The sequence below is a fragment of the Convolutriloba macropyga genome, chromosome 4, assembly GCF_964194025.1.
Source record: "Convolutriloba macropyga chromosome 4, txConMacr16.3, whole genome shotgun sequence".
Lineage (NCBI taxonomy): Eukaryota > Metazoa > Xenacoelomorpha > Acoela > Convolutidae > Convolutriloba > Convolutriloba macropyga.
This window is the reverse complement of record NC_134471.1, coordinates 61,565,479-61,584,883: the sequence shown is the minus strand read 5'-3', so window position 1 is coordinate 61,584,883 and position 19,405 is coordinate 61,565,479. Positions and strand designations below refer to the sequence as shown.

The 19,405-nt window shown below is 34.2% G+C and overlaps 1 protein-coding gene across 1 annotated transcript in view; it reads right to left on the bottom strand.

Moving 5' to 3' along the window:
* LOC142337802 (sodium-dependent glucose transporter 1A-like) overlaps positions 1-15,074 on the bottom strand; it is a 49,177-nt gene extending 34,103 nt beyond the window's left edge. The window contains exons 1-5 of the mRNA XM_075387324.1: positions 14,950-15,074; positions 14,504-14,671; positions 11,293-11,451; positions 10,812-11,006; positions 8,637-8,870 (exon numbers count right to left, since the gene is read on the bottom strand). Coding sequence (XP_075243439.1) covers positions 8,637-8,870; positions 10,812-11,006; positions 11,293-11,451; positions 14,504-14,671; positions 14,950-14,977 — 784 coding nt within the window. The 5' untranslated portion in view covers positions 14,978-15,074. The remainder of the gene's footprint in view (positions 1-8,636; positions 8,871-10,811; positions 11,007-11,292; positions 11,452-14,503; positions 14,672-14,949) is intronic.
* Between the last annotated feature and the right edge of the window lie 4,331 nt (positions 15,075-19,405).

The following is a 19,405-nucleotide window of genomic DNA, read 5'->3' as shown; positions in this document are numbered from 1 at the left end:
CACCAAACTCCAGTAACAGCCATTTATTAGAAACAAATGTTCCCGAAAAACTAAAATCAGCGACTAAGTGCAACCATGAAATATTTTCAGTTTTGTTTTAACAGAATTATGTGACACTGGTACTTATTAACACCAATTAACAAACATAAACCGACTAACGTCAGATGAATTGCTCACGAACGACAGGTGGTGTCAATTTAATTTAGGGCTTCAGCTTGGAAAAATTATAAGGGTCCAAAAACTCGGACCTCATGGGGGCTCGAACCCTATAACTCCAGGATAGCGGTCAGACAATGTAACCACTCAGCTACATTGGCTTTAAGGTTAAAAGAAAAAGATAAAAAACAAAGAAACAAAAAAACATTTTAGAAAAACTGCGATGCAATATTTTCTTTAGGAATCAGTTACTAATGCTACCTCTATTACGTGCCCTCAAATATCCTTCAATTAGAGTGACGTGCACTCACTTGACCTTATCTCTGAATTCAAGCGAAGAAAAGTCAATTTAAGCAGATTTCAATTGATTGAGTCGTCATATGGTAGTAACAAAAACCCTTTTGACGAAGAAACACAGCCGAAAGAACTCCGGAAGTGACTCGAAGCATCGGAACCTTGCAAGCAAAACCGTAATTGGAGCTGAAACCACTACGTTCTGTCTAAAAGCGTTAACTCTTCAACTCAGATTTGATTTAAAAATAGCGAGAATAATCTGAGCAGAGGCATCATTGGAGCCAGCTAAATTAAACATAATTACACCGTTCAGTAACAAAAAGAGGAAATGAAACAGATTCAAAACATAAGACAAAATTTTGATAGAATGAACTCCTGGAATTTAGACAACACTAAATTTTATTTTATGAAAAACGTTTGGCAACGTTGAAAAATGCCCAAATTTATTAGGACTCTAATATCGTTTCAAATCAGAACCGAGGCATCAAGAATATTCGCGGAAAATAATTATCAGTCAAAAATTTTTAAAGAAACTCAAGTCGCAATGTTTCATTACATCAAATGAAATCAAGGTTAAAAAACAAAAAAGGCCCAAAAATGCTCATTTAAGAACTGATAATGCAAAACAAATGAAACAGCGGGTCTTAAGAAAAGGCTACCGATATACATGCTTTAATGTGGAGGAAAAGGTGACACTGTAAAAAAATAAACGTTGGAAAAAATCTCTGGTTGATTTTTGAAAGTTAAAATAAAATTGAAAAACATAGCCATCAGATTGCCGGAATAGCTGCGAAAGAATAGACTTGCGTGCCGTATAATAGAGATAGAAACAGATACAGATATAAGTTGAAAAAGTTACAGACGAAGCTCAAAGAGATGTGTAAAGACATTCAGCGATAAATTAAAAAAATGGTTTAAATTCATTGCAGAAGCCTTTTCATTAGGGACCTATATTAGAGAGATCAGTTCCTATGACTTTAAACTAATTCAAGCAAATTCTAAATTTCAAAGCGCAATTATCATTTTATTGAGTGAGGTAAGTCACGAATGATCAAAATTAAAATCACGCAAATGAGTCTAAATCGTTGGCTAAAGAGAGTGAGACGCCATGCGCGCAAATGCCGTTAGTGAGAGGAAGTCAATCAGAAAAATTGACTTGTTCAACTTTGATGCGTGAACAAATGGAAAGCAACTAGCGCGTCGGACGACAGAACAAAAGACCAAGAGCACCGCAACATAGCTCCCAACAGCTTAGTTTCGCAGCTATAAAAAATACAAATAGAGAACAAATAAATCATTATTTAGCATTGGAGGCTTAAAAAAACTAAAAAGCCTTCCTCCAATTTAGATAAAAGTAAAAACAGTTTAAAGATTCGAAACAACAAACTGTTGGAACCATTAAAAAATTAAAAATGGTCTCAATAGGAAGCCAATGGGACCTGAGAAAACAGTTGAGGAGTCTAGAGCCCAAGTAGAATAACAAGCACCGCCAAACCTCAAGCAACAACCATTTAATAGGAACAAATCTTCCCGAAATAACTAATATTAGCCGCAACAATAAAAGTTCTTTTGTTTTAACTGAAAATCTATGACCCTCGTAATAAATGACACCAATTAATGAACATAAATCGACTAACGTCAGATGAATTGCTCACGCACGACAGGCGGGGACAATTTAATATAGGGGATCAGCTTCAAAAAATTTTATGGATGCGTGCAAAAATTAGGACCTCATAGAGTTCGAACACAATAACTCCAGGACAGCGGTCAGACGACGTAACCACTGAGCTACATTGGCTTTCAGACTTAAAAAAGAAAGATCAAACGGACCCAAAAAAATTCTGCTTTCTAGAAATGCTGCGATGTTATATTCTCACTAAGGATCTTAACTTATTGCTACTTGTATGAGCTGACCTTAAATATCCCTTAGTTAGAGTGACGCGCACTCATTTGACCTTGTCTCTTTGAGTTAAAGTATAGAAAAAACAATTTCAGTGAAAGGAAGTTATTTTTGAGAGTTAGGCAAGTCATTTTAATCACGCAAATGCACAACAAACCCTCTCCGCCAAGAGTGAAAAATGACAAAACGCACGCAGTTCAGAGGAAATTGCATGAACAAAAGAAAAAAAGCAGATTGGAAGCGATTGAGTCGTCATATGGTTGTAACGAAAATCATTCTGAACAAACATAGCCGGAAGAAATCCAAAAGTGACTCGAACCTTGCAAGCAAAACAGTAATTGCAGCTGAAACTACTACTTTTTGTTTAAAAACAAGAAAAAATCTTTTTACAGATTTGATTTAAAAACTAAAAACTTTCACCGCTGTCACCAAAAATGATTCGAGCATAGGCATCATTGGAGCAAGCTAAAATAAATACAATTATATCGTTCAGAAACAAAAAGAAACACGAAACAGATTTAAAACAAGACATAATTTTGATAAAATCCAGAAATCTTGACAACACTAAATATCATTTTATTAAAAGATTTGGCAAGGTTATTAGGACTTTTGAAGATTGAAAGGCTCTAAAAACTGACAGGTCTAACATTTGTAATGAAATAGCTCAAAATACTAGTCTGAAAAATGCTTACATCGGTTTCAACTTTTCGACCCAAAGACACGTGAAAAACACGTGAAAGCATTAGGCAGATATCATTCGTAAACTAAACCGAAAAAAGAACTTAATTCTCGGTCTCAAAAACCGAAAACTTTTGTTTTGGAGTCACTGCAATTAAGGCAGAAATAAGACATATTTCTCTCTTGTTGAAGATATCACAAAGAGTTCCAACAAGTGTAAAAATTGATCAATAAAAGGAAAAAGGAAACAGAACATTATTCAAGGTCAAAAAATCGTTTCAAATCAGAACCGAGGCACCAAGACTATTCGCGGGAATAAATCCTTAGTCAAATTTGCTAAAAGTAACTCGAAAAAAGTCTGAATGCTGCATTACATCAAAAGAAATCAATGTTAATCGAATAAACTAAAAAGTCTAAAATGCTCTTTTAAGAACTGATAAGAGCAAAGAAAATGCTACAGTGATACATGCTATAATATAAAGAAAAAGGTTACATTGTAAAAAAAAACATTGAAAAAAACTCTCGTTGACTTTTGAAAGTTAAAATCAAATTGAAAAAACATAAAACATAGCTTGCAGATTGCCCGAATAGCTGCGAAAGAAGACTAAGAAACAGATGCAGATGCAAGTTGAAAACGTGACGCCGCTCAAAAAGTTATGTAGACATTCAGCGATAAATTTATAAAGCTGATTCATTGCAGAAGCCTTTCCATTAGGGATTAGGGACCTATATTAGATATCAGTTCCTTTGACTTTAAACTAATTCAAATTAAGCTTAAATTTTAAAAAGCCAAAGTCCTTTTATTGAGTATGGTAAGTCAGGTTTGATCAAAATTAAATCACGCAAATGAGCTAAAAACGTTGGCTTAAGAGAGTGAGACGTCACTCGCGCAAAAGCCGTTAGTGAGAGGAAGAGCTCACTCGAAAAAATTGACTTTTTCAGCTTTGATGTGTGAACAAATGGAAAGCGACAAACAACGCCAGAAGACGAAACAAAAAACCAGCAGTGCCGCTATATAGCTCCGACAAACTTACAGCTTTGCAGCTATAAAAACAGAAGTAGAGAAAAATAATCATTATTTGCCATTCAAAATTTTAAAAAATTCACATGCCTTCCTCGCGTTTAGATCAGAAAGTAAGAACAATTTAAAGATTCGAAACAACAAACCATTTTGCAAAAAAATGTCAAAATATTCCTTAAAATGCGCTTATGAAGAACTCAACAATAAAGCTAAAGATGCAAAAGAATGATTCAATTTTGATAAAAACGAAATTAAAATCTCTGACGGTGCACAAAAACAATTTCTTTGTATCTAAAATCATAACCGACACAAAAAACAGATAAATTGGTTTTTACAAAAAAGATACCTCTATACCTAGGCATCCATTGCATCAATTTCCGAATGAAATTTGCCATATGCATTGATTTTTTTTTGAAAAGTCCACTTTAAGATGCAAAAAAAGAATTCACGAAAAAAGCCAAAAGTGGAACAGAAAATAAAATTTGTGCAGAGGGAACTTGAAAGGCATTATAAAGCTCTCAAAAACAATGTGGTACAATTTGATCATGCGAATGAACAAAAAACTCGCTCAACTAAGAGTGCAAAATGACGTCATGCACTCACTTCAATTAAAATTGCATGAACGAATGAACAAAAAGTAGATTTGAAGTGGTTGTGACGTCATATGGTTGTAACAAAAATTGCGACGACGAAAAAAAAGATAGCTGGCAGATTGCCAGAAAATAGCCGCAATGGCTTCGTAAATCTGCAGTCTAAAAGAACAATAAGATAGACCAAAAAATTCGTCTTTTCATTGAAGGCTGATATGTTATAATTTGATTAAAACTCTGTATAAGTTTTTGCTGCCTCTATTAGCTGCTCTCTAATAACCTTCATTTAGAGTGACACACACCTATTTGACCTCATCTCTTTGAATTGAAGTAAAAAAAGTCAATTTCAAAGTGATGAAGTCATTTTTGTGAAAATGTGACCAAACATTTAATCACGCAAATGAACAAAAAACTCGTTTCACAAAGAGCGAAAACTGACGTCATACACGCACTTCAGTTAAAATTTCATGAAGGAGAGAACAAAAGGAATATTTGAAGTGGTTGTGACGTCATATGGTCGCTAAAATCGCGACAACGATACAAAAAACCAAGAGAAGGCCAATAACAGCCCCAGCCATCGCTGTGCGGCTATTAAAAACCAAGAAAAGGCCCAATAATAGCCCCATCCATCGCTGTGCGGTTATTAAAAACCAAGAGAAGGCCGATAATAGCCCCAGCTTTCGCTGTGCGGCTATTAAAACATAGCCAGCAGAGTGCCGGAAAATAGCCGCGATAGACGCTTGGGGCCTTCCATGAATTGAAACAACTAAAGAAATAGACTATAGACCACTAGACTATGGGTTAGCTTTGGACTGTCATTTGTTATGAGACACATAAGCTCTATAAGGAGAAAGCCCTAATAGGGCATTTCAAAATTATGATCTTTTCCGTTTGTGCCCCCTCAGCTTAGTGGGCGCATATTATTTGCACCCCTGATGCACGTGCAATATTTTCTACATATTGAATTAGTATGTAATGGCACGTGCTCTGTAACTGGGGGCGCATAACGTACTGGGGGGCACAAACGGAGACGATCCCAAAATTAATATTCAAAATCAAAAACTCAAGACTCTAATATTCAAGAATTAGGGCATATATGTTTGGCACTACTTAGATGCACACTATTGACCTTTAACAAGTAAACTTTCATAAAAATTAAAGTTCCATAAGTGAAATCAGAAGTCATTTTTTTGAGTGAGGTAAGTCATTGGAAAAGTCAATTCCAAGAAGTCAGGGTGAGACGAAACAAAACTCTGTTAGACGAAGTAAAAAACGTAGCAGGAAAAGTCCTCAAATACAATCCAAAGAATTGAATGAAAAAGACCTTATGTACCTGACCAGGAGATCAATGGAATAATCGCAGCCAAAAAGACAAAATCTCAAAAGTTGAAGAACTGAAATAATTATTGCTAAGACCCTTGAAGACTATAACCTGAAAGCCATGTATGACATAACTCAATATACCCATTTAATCACGCAAAAGCCTTGAAAGGGACTATTTTGCCACCAAAGTATATAAACTTGATAAATATGACAATTGCTCCGAAGAAACTGAGAAGTGTAAAATTTAAAAATTCCAAAATCTGCTGTATAAAATGATCAAAACCTCTTTTTTGTCTCCGAAGCTCCGTCATTTAACCCCTCTCCAAGACTTAAATACATTTTTTTGGCCAATAAATAACGTAAAACTCAGAAAAAGACAAAAATTCGAAAATCTTAAAAATCAAAAACTTTAACAAAATCTTGTTAAAATTGGTAATATTAATATAGTCAGAACCATTTTAGTGTCCCCAAAAACCCTCCAGTATCCTTATTTTAAGCCTTAACCAGTTCCAATGGCTCAAAGATCCATAAACTTGGAATATGACAATATATTTAAGAAAATTTGAAAAAAAAATTATCGACAAATTGCAAAACCTCGTGTTATTAAAACATTGATAACCATTGCATTGCATCTATAAACAATGCAGTAACTTGTCATTAAACCCTGGAGCAGGTTCCTGGACCCCTGATGCAGGAAAAAACTCAAAAAACATAAACAATTAGAAAAACATAGCCGGCAGATTGCCGGAATAGCTGCGAAAGAATAGACCTGCGTGCCATATAATAGAGATAGAAACAGATACAGATCTTAATTGAAAAAAAAATCGACGCCGCTCAAAAAACTAAGTAAAAAACATTCAGCGATAAATTAATATAGCTTGTTAAAATTCATTCCGCAGAAGCCTCTTATTAGGGACCTTAACTGCACAAATGAGTTCCTTTGACCTTGAGCAAACTTAAGTTTTAAAGTGCAAAAGTCATTCTATTGAGTGAGGTAAGTCACGTATGATCAAAATCTAATCACGCAAATAACCTAAAAACCTTTGCTAAAGCGAGTGAGAAGTGACTTCACGCGCGCAAATGCCGTTTGTGAGAGGAAGAATTCATTCACAAAATTTGACTTTTTCAGCTTTGCTGTGTGAACAAATGTAAAACGAAAAAAGAGCGTCAGACGACGAAACAAAAAAAACCAAGAGCACCGCAATATAGCTTCGCTCATCTTACAGCTTCGCAGCTATAAAAAACTTGAAACAACTCCAAGTTTTATAGCAAAAATTTGCTAAATTTAGTGATATTAAAAATTGAAAAACATTTGATTGCCACTAACATCTATGCAGTAATATACTACCAAACGTTATAGTGGAGTCCGTGGCCACTGAGGAAAAAATACTAAATTTTCAGAAAAATATTGCAAATCGCTGAATTTCAGAGATTAAAATTTTGAAAAACATTCCCCATTAATACTACAAACTGTGCAGTAATCTAAAAACAAAACCTGGGAGATTCCTTGGCCATTCAGGTTAGAGAAACCTAAAAAATGACAAAAATTTCAAAAAATTGCAAGTTAAATAAAAAAAATTCTAAAAATTTGTGATAATAAAAAGTTGAAAACAGTTCCATGACCAATTTTAAATTTTTAATAGCCTATTATCAAATCCTAACGTTTCTTGACGGGGTTGAAAAAACTTGAATAATGACAATTAATGTCAGACAATTTGATAAAAACAAAAGTTTTATCAGAAAATTGCTGAACTTCGTGATGTTAAAAGCTATGCAATGACCTATTAGTAAACTCATGGTGAGGTTTCTTGACACCAAGGCCTGAAAAAAAAAACAAAGAACATGACAAAACCTCTCAAAAAAACTTGCGAGATATCCTAAAAATTAGTATAGATTTGAGTGTTTATGTTTGGAGTACAAAAATATATAGCTCTCAAAACGGCCATAAACAGTAATTACGTCTTGCAGAAGACCTTTGTCAACTTTTACAAATCTCAATTATAGACAGGTCGAATAAAAAAAATTGAAAAATGAAAAAATACCAAAAATTTCCACATCTTGGGCTCAAAAACTCCTAAATATGACCTTTTAACCTTGAATTACGGCCTTCCCAGCAGCTTCACCACTTAAAGGTCTACACCACTTGAAGTACTTGAAGGACTACTAAAAGCGACTGCCTCTAATGAAACTTGATGCCCAGTGAGCTTTACCTGTTTATCCCGCTTTGAAAGCTCAAAGTCATGAAAAAAGGTGTGAAAACATCTTACAAAAATAAAAAAAGACAGAGCACCAATACAATCCAATTCTTGGATTGTAAAAAATTAGGAGCGCTATAATAGCCGCCTGGAATTGAGGACGAGCCTATTAACAAATTATAAGCAAGAAAACCAGGGGCAATTCGGCAAGACTTCGAAAAAAAGCTATCTATATGCACCATTCTGTCAAAAATATTTTTCGAAGTCCAAAAGTCATTCACTGAACGCAGCGCATGATCAAAAAACTTCTCTCGCCGAACAAAAAATTTTTCGAACAAAATAACTACGAACAAAATATTTTTCGACCCCAAAGGAGAATCGATTCAACCAGGAAACATGCCTAGCACAAATTGTACTGGAACTGCTATGAGCCTTATAGGTCTGCAGGTTGAAACATAATCTAAAAAGCAAAGCCTGACCTTCAGCGACAGTCACTCTTTTTTGTTTCTGGTCACTATTCCCATTCGCCTCCATTGAAATCTGCGACTGTCGTGTCTCCTCGTAAACTGGAATTCGGAAGGGAAGACAAAGCAGAATAGCTAAGATAAGAGCGGAGAATATTGAGAATGAGCCCACGATCACAAATGGCCAATGAATCATGCTAGTGTCAACAATTTCATCCTCAACTTGATGCGATGTGTCAGAAGCAGAAACTGAAACATAAATTCTAACATTGTTGCCAAAATTTCGACACAATTTGTAAAAACAATTGTAATGCATTGAAGGCTCCGTCTAAAAAAATTTGAATCAAAATTTGAGACAATTGAAAAAAAGTACCACTAAAAATTCATATTTCTATAATAACTCTCGTATAGCCAACTGTTGAGAAGCTACGTTAAAAAAAGGCCATTCGGCACAAAGTCAAAAATGTAAAAACAACTATGCTTTCAAACTTTATTTTAATTTTTCAACTCGAACTTCAAAAACTAACATCTTTCAAATAAAATGGCCTCATAAAAATTTAGCAGTGGTAATCTCAAAATGGTGATCTCAATTAAAATCTACGTTCTCAAATTAAATTTAAAGAATGAGCGCTAAAGTCATTTTATTAGGTGAAAATTGACCTCATACACCCATCATACACCTAAATTTAGCTATTGAGTGGTAGCCGTCCTTGGAAAAAATCTTTTCGGTCTTATGTATGAACAATGTTTTTAACAAAAATCCAAAAATCGAGACCGGAAAATAATTTTGAGAACATTCGGCAGATATCGGAAACGAACCGAAGCATCGTACTATTTAAAATTGAAAACGAAAATGAAACCTCCTTGTAAACAGAGTCCTTATTATCTCTCACAAGATGATTGAAAATGGGAAAAGGTTTATTAGAAAATTCTGAAAATCCGGGAAAGTGAAAAGTAATTAGGACCTATAAGGAGTGCGCCACATATCCTCAAAATTAGATCTCAAGTCCACAGTCAAGTTTCAATTAGTGAGACTAGAGGAGCCATGCAGTAATGAGTGTGAGCTTGGGCGCGGGGTGAGTGATGATGGATTCGGGGATCGAAATTATACTTTGCTACGTACTCACACAATTAATTATATTCATTTATGCTTATTATCACCTACTAACTTACGCAAATTATTTACTCAACTCTACTTAGAAATCAAAGAAACCTGTCATTGATAAGACTGAGTAATAACACAACAAAAAAAAATCAATACTCGCAACAACTCGAAAATTCTCTAATACTTTTTGACACAAATAGTGTAAAAGTCAAATAAAGCATTAGCAATACAACTAATTGGATCGTCTAAAAACTCATTATCAACAATTGAGACCAGTAGTCTATGAGCAAAAAATCTACAGCAATAAATACAAAAAACACCAGCAAAACAAAAAAAATTCGCAAACATTGTTTTTAGTCGCAGACAGCATCCGCTTTAAACTGAAACAAGTATTTCGAATCGAATTATCTTTGTTAGCGACAGAGGAGACCTGTCATGATTGAACTACGAGATCGGACAACAACGCTAATGATAAAAAACCGCAAAACTCATAAATTCAATAAATAAAGTTTATTGAAAACAATTAGTGTTAAGTCATAAAAAATGCAAGCGTTGAGATGAAACAATTAGATCAAACATTTCAACCCGTATTAGCAACTTATGGGACCGACCCATACTGAGATTAAATAAAAGGACAACAAAGGTGGAACAACTCTCGCAAACTCAAAAATTCATCAAACTGAAATTCATTTTTGAAAAAAAAAATAGTGACAAAGTGATGCAAACCACTAGCTGTGAACTTAAAGTATTAAAAAGATTATTTCAAGACTCGTTACTAACCAATGACAGCTGTCAATAATGATAAAAATTGACAAGACAGCAAAATTTAAAAAATACGCATAAATAAATTAACTAACATTTTATTACAACAAAAACTCACTATCCAGCTAACATTTACTCTGCAGAGCAATCTTTCTCAGTTGCAAATTTTGACTATGCATAGAGACTTCAAAAGACGAATAGGAGGCTACTTTTCCATTTGGAGTCGTAAAACAGCTCAAAATTAACATTTCGCGGCTATTAAACAGTTTAAATGAACAAAGCAACTAAGAACGAGGTTTCTGAAATATCGAATGGCCACTTACTAGAAGCATCCTGACGTTCATCGCCACTCCCGTGGCAGACTGTCCCCCTTGCCTCTGGTAGAAACGGCTTCACAAGAAATGTGGCAATGAGAAATCCAACCCCTATGAAGGCATGAAGAGCCATGATGAAGGGTCGTGCCCTGACAGCCCCTAACATATACACCAGCAAAGACGTATCAGCAGTAACATAGGCAGCTAAAACATTATTTAGAAAAAAAAATTCCACGGTTTTTCATTTAAAAACTAACGTATTTTCGTGTAGCGCAATGGTGTCTACTGTAAAACTTAATTTTTGAAGATGAACGATAGGAGTAATTAGAAAGTACTCAACAATCACTAAAAGTTTTAGATCAGCTAAACACTGCAGGTGTCCGGACTTGCAGGTGGTTTACCCGACTTCTTTTTAAACCGTTCTAGTTATGCCAAACAATTCAAATACTGAATGACCTAAAAAATTATCGTTCGTGACCGAGCTCCTTACCTAAAAAGAAGAACTGAAAAAGCCTGCACCCGAACAGTAGCGTAGCATTTGTGATGAAAGGCAACATGATCATGCATACTCCACTGATGAGACCACAGGCTATCATGACAGACACTTTCATCCACGATTTATTCAGCCAAGTTTTCATGGACGCACCAGCTAAACATTACAACAATCCACCACAGTAATAACAAGGTGTCTCGGTAATGTGCATTCACAAAAAAAGTTCCCACCCCGTTTAATCACGTTTTCTACTTAATTGTCTACCAAATGATGAAGAAATACATATTTTCAATTATCCAGGACGTCATACGAATACAAAAAGAACGAATAGAGGCAAAAGTCAATTAATTTTGCAAGGCAAAGGTGTCGAAGCCCAAAAATCAATCTGTTAACTGAAAAAATTATATGAAATCAATTGCACCATCTTTTATCGCCATTAACTTGATATGTTATTGTCATTCATGTGATAATCGGACCAGACAGCAAAACGTCTACATACTAATAAGTCATGAAAACTAGTAGTATAAACGCCAAAAACCTAAATGATAAATCAGCAATGAAGACTAAATTCTAAGTTACTTGATAGAGAATGCGACCTCGTTTTGCTGAGACTGCGCCATAAGGTGGCAGAAATAACATTAAAAGTAGCAAAACAATTAGCAATCAAAAATTTTCAACTCAAAAATAGTAAACAGATTACCTCTTATTGCATAGGAAGCCTGTTGGTCATTGGTGAGGCAAATCAAAGGAGTACAAAAATCAATGCATACAGGCAGAACTCAAAAATTAGGAAAATTTTGCGTCAACGGTGTTCAAGACAAAAGAAGCCATAAACTGTTCTCAGAAATTACCATATAACTTTATTGACCTTCAAAAATGAGCCTTGAATTGAAATCAATCTGGTCTGTGATCAACATAAAAGAACAAAAAAGGCAAAAACATTTTCGAAAAACACAGAGCCACATTAAAATCAGTATAATTTTTGAATTGTATAATTCAGCACTTATACCAAAGTTGGTCTTGATATTGCAGCTCGTCCATTGAAGCAAACAATTTTTACAAATATTACCGGAATAGCTAAGTGGACAAACATTGTAAACATATCAAAAATAAATGATAAAATGTGGATTATATCGAGTTATGATAGCGAAAAACCATTATGTATCAACTAAAAGCATTAGATAATTTCACTAATGGCTCTTTAGCTACAGACTCAAACATTTGATTAATCAGACTCAGTCTTAAGATGGGAAAAAGAGATGGCAAAACTCATTTGAACATGAATGGGACAGGCCATTAATTGACCCCATAGCAACCCCAAAACAACCAACTAACGTCCGGCGAATTGCTCTCAAACGACGGGTGATTGGTTGGCTTTGGTAATAGCCAGCTGCTGCTTAGTGATGCTACTAGCATTGGGAGTTGTATGTGTGTGTGTGTGTGGTAGGGGGTTAAGAAAGGGTGGGGGGTCAAGCAATGGGGGGTAGGCTCGCGGAAGAGCTTGACGAGAGGGGGTCCCAATAGCCAGGATGGAGGCGAGCGTACGGTGATGTTGGGAGGCGGAAGTGGTGAATGAGAGGTCAAACTTTTCAGACTCAAAACCACCCTCTCACAACATTAAAATTATCTCCTCAAAACAGTTTTGGTGAATCGGATACTGAGCGACTAACAGGAGAGCAGCTCAATCACTTCATTTCATCCTAGCGCTACTTGTTCCTACACGTTTTTGAGTAAAATGGGTAAGGCAAAAATCAATCAAACAAAAAATTGCATGAAAAGGACGAACAGGACTTATATAATTGCTACAAACATTGTTTCGAGGCATTAAACAGACTTACCTGTAATTCGGATGAAAAATATGCCAAAACGGTTTTAGAAAGTTCCAAAGTATAATCCGAATCTTTTTCATTGCAAAAAACAACGATGAGACCAAAACCGACCTTGCTATCACTTCACCAGAATTTGCCGCCAAATAATTGCATAATAATTTACTTGTGAAACGAAAATCTTAAATCAAAAATAAAAATGCAACAATAAATAGGGAATTTGTATGATGCAATTACACAAACTGCTCTAGAAATTAGCGAAAGACCCCAAAAACGTTGATCCAGAATCTTTTCTTAGGAAAGCGAAAAATGGCAATTAAAACAGCAGTTTGTATGGTTGCTACTGATCCAACTGGACAAAAGCATATTTAATGCCATTTTTCATAAAAGAAAATGCCGAATTTTTAAAAAATAGCCAAATTTTAGCCAAAACAGATGATTCAAGCAATTCAATAGCTCTCTTTCATCTTCAACGTAAATCCAAGGAGACTTTGCCAAGGTTCTTGAACAATATTATCATTTTATAGCAAAAATTGATCAAAATTTCAGCAAACAATACAAAAAAAGTGAACAAAACAACGGAAATTAGGATGACGTTCACAAAACTTTTAACCCCCGCAACTCCTCGTAAAGAACGAAATTGCAATAAATCGTTTTAAAATAAAATTCTACGCTTGACAAGCTTTCTGATGATATCTTTATATTCACTATGTATAATTATGCACAATGTCCATACACAACTATTTACTCTGTACAATGAATAAATATATCGATCAGCAAAAATTGGTTGAACAAAAAAACCAGTTGAGTATATAGTTCCTCCCCCAAATAAAGTAGGTTGGAATAATAACAGTATAAATCGACAAAGGATTCTGCGAACAATAACATACAAAATTGCTTACGGAATTCGCATACCCAACAAAAAAACTGTTTTTCACATCTAGGTAAAATTTATAAAGGTGAGCTACTCACAGCGTTGTCCCACACTTATAAATTTTCAGGTTACCTTAATTAAGCACGAGGGAACGTTCCAAGCAAGTAACAATTTTCTTTCAGTGTGCCAACATTTTCTCAAAACGATATATGCAAATCAGGCGTTTCTATAGTCAAGTTTGCTTCTCTTGACACATCTTTTTTGTTCCTAATATCCTCACAGTTATCATTAAAATAAACTATTAAAATAAATAAGAATTATAGTTAGCAAAACGTACGAAAATCACATTCCTAAAGAGATAATTCGCCAGCCAAAGAGAATCCTTCAAGGCTGGCACTTCAAAATAAAACTACGGAAGGAAAGCTACTTGGTCAGCAATAACTTGACGATCATATTCAGGCCACCTTTCTTTAGTCGACGAAAGATCTTTCTTACAAGAAAGACCTACTTGCGAAGCTTCCCGCGATAAATCCAATGAATCCAAAAGTCCAGACAAAATTAATCTGGCTTAGATCCAGTCCCACATTCTGGGCCAGATAGAGCTGACTGGGTCCTATGACCGTGTTCATCATACCAAGGGCCATTTGCAAGCACCATGTTATAGGCACATACAAAACTGAAATAAATCAAACAGTGAGTCCACGAGATTGTTCAAATTGAAATGTATAATGTCTAATTTATTTTACCTCTTCATAAAGTTATATAAAAACTGCTATGGAGTCTAGACTTTTCTATTAGGCGATCTACACCATACCTATTATTATAAAAGGAACACGGATTATTTGGTTCAATCCAGCTAATTATCACAAAATTATGCTAGGGGGGATTAAACAACGGATTCTAAGAAACCTCTGACAGAAAACAAAAGGAAAGTTAATTGCAAGATTTCGTTACCTATGAAGTATTTCTCCTTGCAATCCATTGATATGAAAGTTGTAGCCAACTGAACGCTGAGAGATTTAGCGTCGAAAAGAAGCTTGTTTAAGAAGTTCGTTGAACAAGCAAAGAACAAATAAAGAAATCTGTCTTATCAGAAGCAAAGTAATCATAATTTGGCCCGAAAAGGGATCGTAACGAAATTCATCTTGAGGTCAGGCTAGCAGCATCGCATGACTACTGTTGCGAATTTATTAGCCGAACTATAGGTTTTATTCAGATATAAATATCTGAGGATTATGGGTCCTTTCTCAAAATATCAATCCTTTCTCAAAATCAGCTGATTTACCACAGCCTTGCCACTATAACAACTAAAACTTCAAAGTTAATAATTGAAAGTTTGAACAAGAAATTTGTTTCGATGTCCATCTAAATCAATAGAATTATCACAGTACCCCATAGACACTATATCAGTGTAACGATTATCCAATGTCAAAAAAAAACAGAATCGCTCGTATGTAGCGATCAAAAGAAACTAATATATTGCCTAATGCTTAAAAACAAGTCTATATAATGAAAGTTTGAAGATACTTAGGGGTAAATATTTGCACAAAGAGAATAGGTAATGTGCGTTCACCTTGAGTTCCAACCCGTTATATGCCATAACATTTATGAAAATGTGAAAAAATTGTGGAGGTTTAACTAAGATGCAGATCTAAAAACACTGATCCGAATATAGTATTGCGCCTACTAAAAGAGCGTGCTGACCAGTATCTATATAGCCAATCTACAAAAAAAAACAACAAAATTTTCTCTAAACCTAAGTTAACAAGAAAGACCTACTTGCGAAGAATTTTACAACTCCTAGACTCATAGAACGACCGCATGCACTACGACCGTTACGACCGCATGCACTACGACCGTTACGACCGCATGCACTACGACCGTTACGACCGCATGCACTACGACCGTTACGACCGCATGCACTTTTTAGGCTCCATCGTTGACACCTTATCATCAATGTTCAAGAAATCATTACAGAAGGTTTTTGAGAGAAAAACTGTTCTATGTAAATATTGAAGTCAGATAAAGTCAAAATTAAAAATTTAGGAGAGGGCATAGCTTTCTATCGTCGGCCCAACTTCTCTCAAACGACAGGAGTTCGCTACTTTATGATTAACTAGCCTATGCTAATGGAAGAAAGACTCATTGGTTGGAGCAGAAAAGTGGGTTTCCTCTATCGTTTACACATAGATAAAGAATTTTGCTGCTCACGAGGAACAAATGTACTTTGAGAGAAGATTGAGCTGTTTGCTTTTCAAGTGAATTTGATACTTAATCAGAAAACTGTTTCAAAGAACTAGTTGACTCAAACAGGTAGTTTCTAGTTAAAACTGAAATTTAAGAGACCGTAGCATATGAGGTCTTCCGATCACTAACTTCTCATTATATGACAAAATCCTAATAAAGACCTTGAAACAAATTCTCATGAAAAATTTACATTTCAATTTTAATCAATTTCAAAACCAAAATTTCAATTTAAATCAAGGCGACTGCTAAGTTATAATCACCCCTACTTTGATGCTCTAAAAATCAGAAAAAATTGCAATTATTGCTCGAAAAAATCCCAAAATTTGATCCCAATAAAATTGTTCGGTGAAAAATTAAATCAAATATTCTGAAAATCAATTTTCGTTGCGAATTAAAAAAAAATCAGGTGTTTTCTACTGGTCACAGACAACTGCGGGAAACAAGGTTTTTAGATAAAAATATTATAATTCAATTTTTCAAATGTTTTCACCTTGCAAGTGAAATCTTCAGACTAAAATGTTTTCTGCTAATTGGACCTATTTTGAATTCTTTCTTCGTTTGAAATCTCATACATCCAGTGATCAATACACTATGCTTGATTTGGTATCTATTTTCAGTACTTAAGCTTATATGGGGACATGAAAAAGCCAGAAAAGTAGAAAACTATATTAAAAAACTCTAATCAATACTACGAGAATTTAAAAAAATCAGAAAGACTAATCAGCAATCGATTCAGCCTTTTGAGGGCTTCTTAATGGTAACACATTTGTATCTCTCGGCAGAAGACATCAATCAGCCAAAATTGGCTTAAAAAAAATTCAAAATGTTGAACAATTGAATTTTGACGCCAGGTATGCCCATAGATTTCTCACAATCTCATTCAAAAAAAAACTAATTTGAAGGAAATAAAAACTGTGCATTACAAGTAGTAATGCCACATTGTTCGTTAAGCAATGAACACTTTCCAATATCCCTTTTCTCAAAGTTTTCAACTGTGAATGAACGAGTACTTTTTTCAAATTGAAGAGAAAGCCAGTTATGTCAGAAAAAACATCAACAAGACAGGTTTTTTTTATCTCATTCAACGAGACAGGTTTTTTTTATCTCAGTTTGTTTTTTAAATCTTATTCTAATGGTAGTAATATGATTTGTAATGGAACTGAGAGTGAAAAAAGCAATTGGTATTTCAAGTTCGTGATTACGTTTGTTTGAATTGCTATCAAACAATGCATTAGACGCACAATAATTTTCCTATTGTTCTTATATATCCATTTGCATGTTTCTGCCCACAATTTAATTGTTCCCACCCCGACTTTAGTGGGGAGGGAGGAACTATATACTGAAATGGTTTTTTTGTTTAGACAATTTTTGCCGATCGATATATTCATCGTAGAGATTTGTGAGTGGTATCATTAAAAAGCAAGTACATTCAAGAATATGCAATTAAGAAGATTATTTCGAATTTTGTTTTTTACAGGAAGTTATGGAGGTTTAAAATTTTGTGAATATTCGACTGTTTTCACACTTTCCGAAATTTTGCTAAATTTGGTTCAATTTTGCTAATATAATTTAAATAAGTTCAAATTAATAAGGGTAGAGTGTTATTGTTACCATTAGATATAAAAGTGCGTTGCTAAATTGTTTCTTTGGAGATCTTTTGTATCAAACTTTTGCAAAACTCAGACACTTTTCAAAAATTGCACAAAATGCTTTTTTGGTCCACTTTGTTTTAAGTTTGCCGAAATTGGAGACTCCGTAATCTCCAAAACAACTAGTTGAAATCAGGCGCCATAAGTCTTCTTGATTTAACATTTTGCCGCTTTTTGCAAATTTAATTCGATAATTAAACAAAACGCATAATTGTTTTTTGATATTTGAAAAATTTCAATTACTTCTTGGTCTAACTCGCAAACATTTGAAACTCTTGGGTAGTTTAATGGACGCGCGCAAATATCAGGGATAGTTTTGATATCACCATGGATCCTTAAAATTGGATTTTTTAATTCTTTATTTTGGTGCTGCTTTTTTTTCAAAAACTTTTTTGTTTTTGTATGTCTGATTACTGAAAAAGTTTTAAAATTCACAGCTTCATTAATGAGAGCTCCAATTTACGTAAAATTGAGGCCATATGTAAACATATGTTAACAGTTCTCTGAAAACATACTATATCTCAATACTATATCTACTCGAAGAAGAGTTTAGTAAAACTTCCACTATATTCTTGAGCTAAGCCTTCAATTGTTATTCTTTTTGCAGTCTGATTACTAATTCAAATTTCTTCTTCAAGAGGTGTAGTGGAAACCTCTACAATGCATTCGGTACATGCATTCGGCATTATGACATTGAATATATTCGTTTTAAGAAATTTTCAGTGATTTTTAGAACTTGTCAAATTTTTATCTTATTTCTGTAAACTTTTAGCTTATTCTCAGTAAACACAAGTCAAAGAATCTTTCATATAAAACAAAAACTTATCTTTGATGCGTATTTTATTTTAAATCGCTTTCTTGATTTTGGTACTACGAGTTTTTATACAAAAACTTGTGATTTTTGTGCTCAATTGCCAATTTTTGCTGTTCCTTTTGCTTCATTGTTAATTGTCACATTACTTAACAATCTAAATCAGAAAAGAGTTAGAATAGTCGTAATTGAATATATTTAGTGTTTTAAGTTGTGCCACACCGTTCTCTTGCATGAATTTGATAATTTTTTGTTACTTTTGCCCTGTTGTTGGTAATTTTTGATTTCATATGTCTGTTATTGTGTACTAAAAGGTCTCAATGACCAACTATGGATATATAAATGAACTTGATAACTGATAACAGTATATAGCTGGTGTTTTATTGACTTTCAAATTAATTATTTGAAAAAAAGTAAAAGCATTTTTCATTTTATCAATTTTTGTTCTGATTTTCGTTAACAATTTTGTATCACTTTTGCAATTTACCGTCATTATTAAGAGATCTCCTTATTTTTTGTGGAACCAAACAACAAATTTTCTGTTGTTTAAACGTTTTGACCGATGTCATTAGGGATTAGACAATTTGTTTCAGAAGAATTTTGTGAGCTTAGGAACCTTTTAAATTTTGTGGTTCTTTTTGTCGTTTTCAAAAAGTTGTATTACAAAAATCTTTATGACTTTAAGGAGACGCAACTGAAGAAT